Source organism: Benincasa hispida, chromosome 11, assembly GCF_009727055.1.
Source record: "Benincasa hispida cultivar B227 chromosome 11, ASM972705v1, whole genome shotgun sequence".
Lineage (NCBI taxonomy): Eukaryota > Viridiplantae > Streptophyta > Magnoliopsida > Cucurbitales > Cucurbitaceae > Benincasa > Benincasa hispida.
Window position 1 is genome coordinate 24,913,970 of NC_052359.1, and position 6,871 is coordinate 24,920,840.

The 6,871-nt window shown below is 40.9% G+C and overlaps 1 protein-coding gene across 1 annotated transcript; it reads left to right on the plus strand.

Moving 5' to 3' along the window:
• The first annotated feature begins 3,762 nt into the window (after positions 1-3,762).
• LOC120090627 lies at positions 3,763-4,197 on the plus strand. Its single transcript, XM_039048346.1, has one exon. It carries the CDS (start codon positions 3,763-3,765, stop codon positions 4,195-4,197), a length of 435 nt encoding a protein of 144 aa, XP_038904274.1.
• Positions 4,198-6,871: the final 2,674 nt, after the last annotated feature.

The following is a 6,871-nucleotide window of genomic DNA, read 5'->3' on the forward strand; positions in this document are numbered from 1 at the left end:
CACTAAGAAAAAGTTTTTAAGAGGATCGTCCTCTAAAGCCAAAGCTGGACCCTCTAAAGCTCAAATGAAAAAGAAGGGAAAAGGGTAGGCTCCCAAGATAAAGAAGGGAAAGAAGGATACAGATAAAGGAAAATGTTTCCACTGTAACCAAAACGGGCATTGGAAGAGAAATTGTCCGACCTTGTAGAGAAGAAAGCTAAGAAAACGGCAAAAGGTAAATCATATTTACTGGTCGTGAAACATGATTAGTGGAATATGATACTTCAACCTGGATACTAGATTCAAGAGCCACTAATCATATTTGTTTCTCGTTTCAGGAAACTAGTTCTTGGAAAATGTTTGAAAAAGGTGAGATAACCCTCAAAGTTGGAACATGAGAGGTTGTCTCAGTTGAAGCTGTGAGAGATCTGATTTTTTTTTTTTTTTTTTTTGAAGATAGATATCTAGTACTTAAAAATGTTTTATATGCACCTCTTATGAAGAGGAATTTGATATCTTTCGCTTCTATTATAGAACTATTCTATACAATATCTTTTAATATAAATGAAACATTCATTTTTTGTAAAGATATTCAAATTTGTTCTGCTACACTTGAAGACAACTTATATAAGTTAAGACCAACTAGAGCAAATTTTGTTTTAAATACTGAAATGTTTAGAACATTAGAAACTCAGAATAAAAAACAAAAGGTTTCTTCCAACGCCTATCTATGGCACCTTAAACTTGGTCATTATCTCAATAGGATTGGGAGATTGGTCAAGAGTGGACTTTTAAGTCAGTTAGAAGATAACTCTTTACTTCCATGTGAATCCTGTCTTGAAGGAAAGATGACCAAGAGATCTTTTTCTGGAAAAGGTCTCAGAGTCAAAGTACCCTTAAAGCTCGTATATTCGGACCTTTGTGGACCAATGAATGTCAAGACTCAAGGTGGATATGAATATTTCATCAGTTTTATTGATGATTATTCAAGGTATGGTCATGTTTACCTGCTTCATCACAAGTCTGATTCTCTTGAAAAGTTCAAAGAATATAAGGTTGAAGTTGAGAATAAATGATGTAAAACAATAAAGATACTTCGATCAGAACGAGGTGGAGAGTATATGGACATACAATTCCAAGACTATTTGATAGAAAACGGGATCTAGTCACAACTCTCTGCACCCAGTACGCCTCAGAAGAACGGTGTATTAGAAAGAAAGAATAGAACCTTATTAGATATGGTTTGCTCTATTATGAGCTATGCTCAATTGCCTGATTCCTTTTGGGGATATGCACTTGAATCTGTTGTCCATATTTTGAACAATGTTCCCTCTAAAAGTGTTTCAGAAACACCTTATGAGCTACGGAAAGGGCGTAAAAGTAGTTTACGTCACTTTAGAATTTGGGGTTGCCCAGCACATGTGTTGGTACAAAATCCTAAGAAATTGGAACATCGTTCAAAATTATGCCTATTTGTAGGTTATCCAAAGGAAACAAGGGGTGATCTATTTTATCATCCTCAAGAAAATAAGGTATTTGTATCGACAAATGCCACATTCTTAGAGGAAGACCACATAAGAAGTCATCAACCTCACAGTAAACTAGTATTGAATGAAATTTCCAAAGACACTACAGATAGAGCTAGTTCATCTACTAAAGTAGTAGATAAAACTAGTACATCAGGTCAGTCACATACTTCTCAAGAGTTGAGAATGCCTCAACATAGTGGGAGGGTTGTTCAGCAGCCTGACCGTTACTTGGGTTTAACATAAACACAAGTCATCATACCTGATGACGGCATCGAGGATCCATCGACCTATAAACAGGCTATGAAAGATGTGGACTGTGATCAGTGGGTCAAAGCCATGGGCCTCGAAATGGAGTTTATGTACTTCAATTCTGTCTGAAAACTTGTAGATCAACCAAATGATGTAAAAGAAATTGGTTGTAAGTGGATCTACAAGAGAAAACGAGATCAAGCCGGTAAATTACAGACTTTTAAGGCTCAACTTGTGGCAAAGGGTTATACCCAGAGAGAGGGAGTGGACTATGAAGAAACTTTCTCTCCCGTTGCCATGCTTAAGTCGATTAGAATACTCTTATCCATTGCCACCTTTTATGACTATGAAATTTGGTAGATGGATGTCAAGGCAGCCTTTCTAAACGGCGATCTTGAAGAGAGTATCTTATATTGCCATCAAAGGTGTTTTATGTACAGCAGGGTCAAGAACAAAAGGTTTGTAAGCTTCATAAATCCATTTATGGGTTGAAACAAGCTTCTAGATCTTGGAATATAAGATTTGATTCTGCGATCAAATCTTATGGCTTTGAACAAAATGTTGACGAGCCTTGTGTTTACAAGAAGATCGTCAATTCTACTATAGCGTTCTTAATTTTATATGTCGATGATATTATACTCATTGGGAATGATGTAGGTTATCTTACTGACGTCAAGCAACGGCTAGATACACAATTCCAAATGAAAGATTTAGGAAATGCATAGTATATTCTTGGGATCCAAATTGTTCGGAATCGCAAGAATAGGACACTAGCCATGTCTCAAGCATTTTATATAGATGTTGAAATACATTGAATTAGCCCTAAGGGCATTTTTGTAATTTTTGCTATATTTGCTAAATTAGGGTTTCACCTCATTCTATTTATATCTGAGGTTGGGTCTATTGTAAATATGACATTAAATAATAAGTCCTTTTCTACCATGGTTTTTCTTCCCTAAATTAGGATTTTCCACGTAAACTCCTTGTGTCGTCTTCTTTTCTTCTATTTCAATAGGGTATCAAAGCAAGGTGATGAAACCCTAGCCCCGATAGAAGAAAATCAGTCATCAAACTTGATAAGTAAAGGTACGCTGACTAATGAGGCTGTGATTCAAGCAGCAGTTGACCGCTATCTCCGAACCATCATCCCAGGTGGCTCAGCTGAACAGATCCAGCTGGTGAGCCGAGCAGTAGGTGGTGGGCTTGGTCCAGTCGGTACGCCGATTAGCTTCCAGACTCAGCCATTCCAACCGAACACCATCGAGGAAGGTCACGTTTTCTAGTCGGCGCATGCAAACGGGTCACAACCGATCGGACCCTCGACTCCGCACCAGCCAGCGCACGCAAATGGGTCACAACCGATCGGACCCTTGACTTCACACGCAACCGTCTCAGCCTCGCACGTTCCCCAGCGGCGCACGCGATCAATCTATAGCCGATCAATACCTCAGCGTCGCAGAGAACCGGATCTGCACCAGACGGTCATGGGTTTGCTCTAGCTACCGGGTCGGGTCAGATCGACTCGATTTCTTCAACCTCGTAGTCGATCACCGAGCCTTCTGTTCGTTGCCCACCATCACAGCCGTCTGGGAGCAGCACCGGTCATGGGTTGCCGAACTTTTCCGCTGGTGGACTTCCGGCACTAGCTTCTTCACAGTACCATGGTGGACAGCTTCTTCCTCATGTATATCCAATTCAGCCCCAGTTTCGAATGGATGATTCCATTGAAGAAAATCCCATGGTTTTTAGACAGAAAAATTCCAAATCTGAATCTCATGAGGAACTCCAACAATAATTGGTTAGTCTCCAGCAACAGATGGTCGCCCTGGGAGCCAGATTGAATGGCCATGATTCTTCCCCAATGTATTCAGAAAATCCGGTATCAATGTTTCCTACCCCTCAAACTTCTAATTTTTTATCTGGAACAATTGGAAATTCTGCATGAATGATCACAGGAGAGAAGTTGAATGGGCAACATTACTTCTCTTGGTTCAAAACAATTAAAATGGCTCTTGAGGGACGCCATAAGTTTGGATATTTAACTGGAGAGATACCACGACTGAATCCTGGGGATCCTCAAGAGTGTGTCTGGAAGGCAGAGGATTCTTTGCTCCGCTCAATGTTAATCAGTAGCATGGAACTACAAATCGGGAAACCTTTACTCTATTCAGCCACTGCCCGAGATATTAGGGATGCAGTCCGACGGTTATATTCGAGGTGTCAGAACGCATCCCGCCTATATACTCTACGTAAACAGGTTCACGAATGCAAACAAGGGAGCATGGATGTAACGTCATACTTCAGCAAGATGTCGTTGTTATGGCAAGAAATGGATCTCTGTCGGGAGATCATCTGGAACTGCCCACAAGATGGAATTCAATACTCCAAGATAGAAGAGGTTGAGCGTGTGTATGATTTTCTTACCGGACTACTCTCGTGAAGATCAGATAAAACTTTCTGCAACCAGATTTCTTCACACACTCCTAGATTCATAGCTCTATACCAGCCTCAACACTACTTCTGGCCACTACACCCTGTTTTTTACTCCGCCAAGTTACCAAATTTTCCCATACAAAGGTACAGTACCCTGAGGTTGACCTTCTATCAGTCACAGATCCGGCCCAATTTGAGTCAGTATATGCCTCGATGCTTCGTGTGTCATGTTTCCTGAACACCAAGCCCTTCACAGGGGTGGACTTTAGATATCTCAAAATTCGAGTCACAGCTTCCATGTGCTCCTCATATGGACTCTGCATGAACTGACTTACTACATTCACAACATAGGAGATGTCGGGCCTAGTATGAGACAAGTAAATCAGTTTTCCTACTGAGCGTTGATACCTCTCCTTATTCACAGGAACTTCTTCCGAAATACTTTTCAGTTTGCTATTGACCTCAATAGGAGTGTCAATAGGTTTGCATCCGGTCATTTCTGTTTCCTTTAACAAGTCCAAAGTGTACTTCTGCTGAGATACAAATATTCCTGCTTTTGATCTTGCCACTTCCATCCCTAGAAAATACCTTAAACTGCCAAGATCCTTGATTTCAAATTCACTTGCCATCCTTTGTTTTAGCTTATCAATTTCTACCATGTCATCCCCTGATAGGATGATGTCATCAACATACACTACCAACACAGCAATCTTTCCTAAGGGTGATTTTTTGGTAAACAAGGTATGATCAGAATGCCCCTGAACAAACCCTTGGGACTTAACAAACACGGTGAACTTGTCAAACCATGCCCTAGGAGACTGCTCCAACCCATATAAAGACTTCCTGAGTTTGCAAACATGATTCCCAAACTTAGCTTCGAAACCTTGAGGTGGACTCATATAAACTTCCTCTTCCAACTCACCATTTAGGAATGCATTCTTTACATCTAGATGATGTAGGGGCCAATCTTTATTCACGGCGACAGACAGAAGAAAACGAATCGTGTTTAACTTAGCCACTGGGGAAAAAGTTTCTAAATAATCAATCCCATACGTCTGAGTGAACCTTTTAGCAACTAACCTGGCTTTATACCTCTCAAGTGTTTCGTCAGACTTATACTTCACTGTGAACACCCATTTGCAACCAGCTGTTTTGTGACCTCTAGGGAGAGCTACTGACTCCCAAGTCTTATTTGCCTCAAGAGCTCTCATTTCCTCCATTACTGTTTCTTTCCACTCGAGGACTTCCATGGCCACATGTACACTGGTAGGTATTGCTAGAGCATCCAATTGAGTATTAAAAGCCTTAAAACAGTCAGAAAACTATGTAAAGGGTATTTTGTACATGACCTGGTTCCCTTTCTCAGAGCAATTGGCATATCCAAAGTGGTATCATAGTTGTCAGTTTTCGTCTGTCCCTCTTCAGTTTCAGACTTTTGAGACAATTCTGCATCTTCTTGAGGATCTTTCAGCATCTCATTACCTCCTGAAGTTTCAACCTTCTCTGAGCTCATTTCATCATTTTCTATGTTCCCAGACTTTTCTTCAAGACTCTCCTTTGAAACAACGAGATCTTGAACCTGAGCTGGTTTCGACACTTGGACACTTTCCGATGGAACACCAGAGGTTTCCTGAATTTCCTTTCTAAGATTCCTCCTATATTATGTTTTCCAGGGCACTTGTCTAGTAGGAAGAACCGACACGGGAACAACAGGAGCAGAATTAGGTTCAAGACTAGGTAGACTAGGAACAATAGGAGCAGAGTTAGGTTCAAGACTAGGTAGACTAGGTCTAGGAACATTGGGGCTAGGCTCAAGTTCAGGAATATTAGGACTAGGCTCAGGTTCAAGACTAATGGGTACGGAGTACGTGGAACTGTTAGTCTCTTCATTCATGGTCTCCCCCTAAAGATGACTAACGGGAAAGAATGGTTTATCTTCAAGGAACGTGACATCCATAGTGACAAAATATTTTCTGGAAGATGGATGAAAGAATTTATAGCCTCGCTGATGAAGGGGATACTCGACAAAAACACATGTTTTAGCTCGTGGAGAAAACTTAGTCTGGTGTGGACCATGAGTATGAACAAAGGCTGTGCACCCAAACACACGAAGAGGAACCTCAGGAATAAGACGGGTAGACTGATAGTACTCTTTGAAGCACTCAAGAGGGGTTTGAAACCTTAGAACTCTTGAAGGCATTCTTTTAATTAGATGTGCTTCGGTAAGAACCGCATTTCCCCACAGGTACGAAGGGAGAGATGCTGGAATTATCAAGGAACGAGCAACTTCAATGAGATGGCGATTTTTCCGTTCAGCCTCCCCATTTTGTTGTGGAGTATATGCACACAAGTTTTGATGGATGATCTCTTTTGACACTAGGAATTCCTGGAAGGTGTGGTTGACAAACTCACGACCATTGTCACTTCGAAGAATGGCAATCTTTGTGTTGAACTGTGTTAATACAGTGGTATAGAACTGTTTGAAGGTAGATAAAACCTCGGACTTATCAGCAAGAAGATATACCCATGTAAGTCGGGTATAGTCATCGATGAAGGTTACAAACCACTGTTTACCAGACAAGGTAGAGATGCTTGAGGGACCCCAAACATCACTGTGGACCAGGTGAAAAGGCTGGGTAGGTTTATAGGGCTAAGAAACGAATGACATGCGAGGTTATTTA

Excerpts from the sequence above, each read along its gene's own strand:
- LOC120090627 (XM_039048346.1), top strand. The coding sequence starts at position 3,763 with ATGGCTCTTGAGGGACGCCATAAGTTTGGATATTTAACTGGAGAGATA.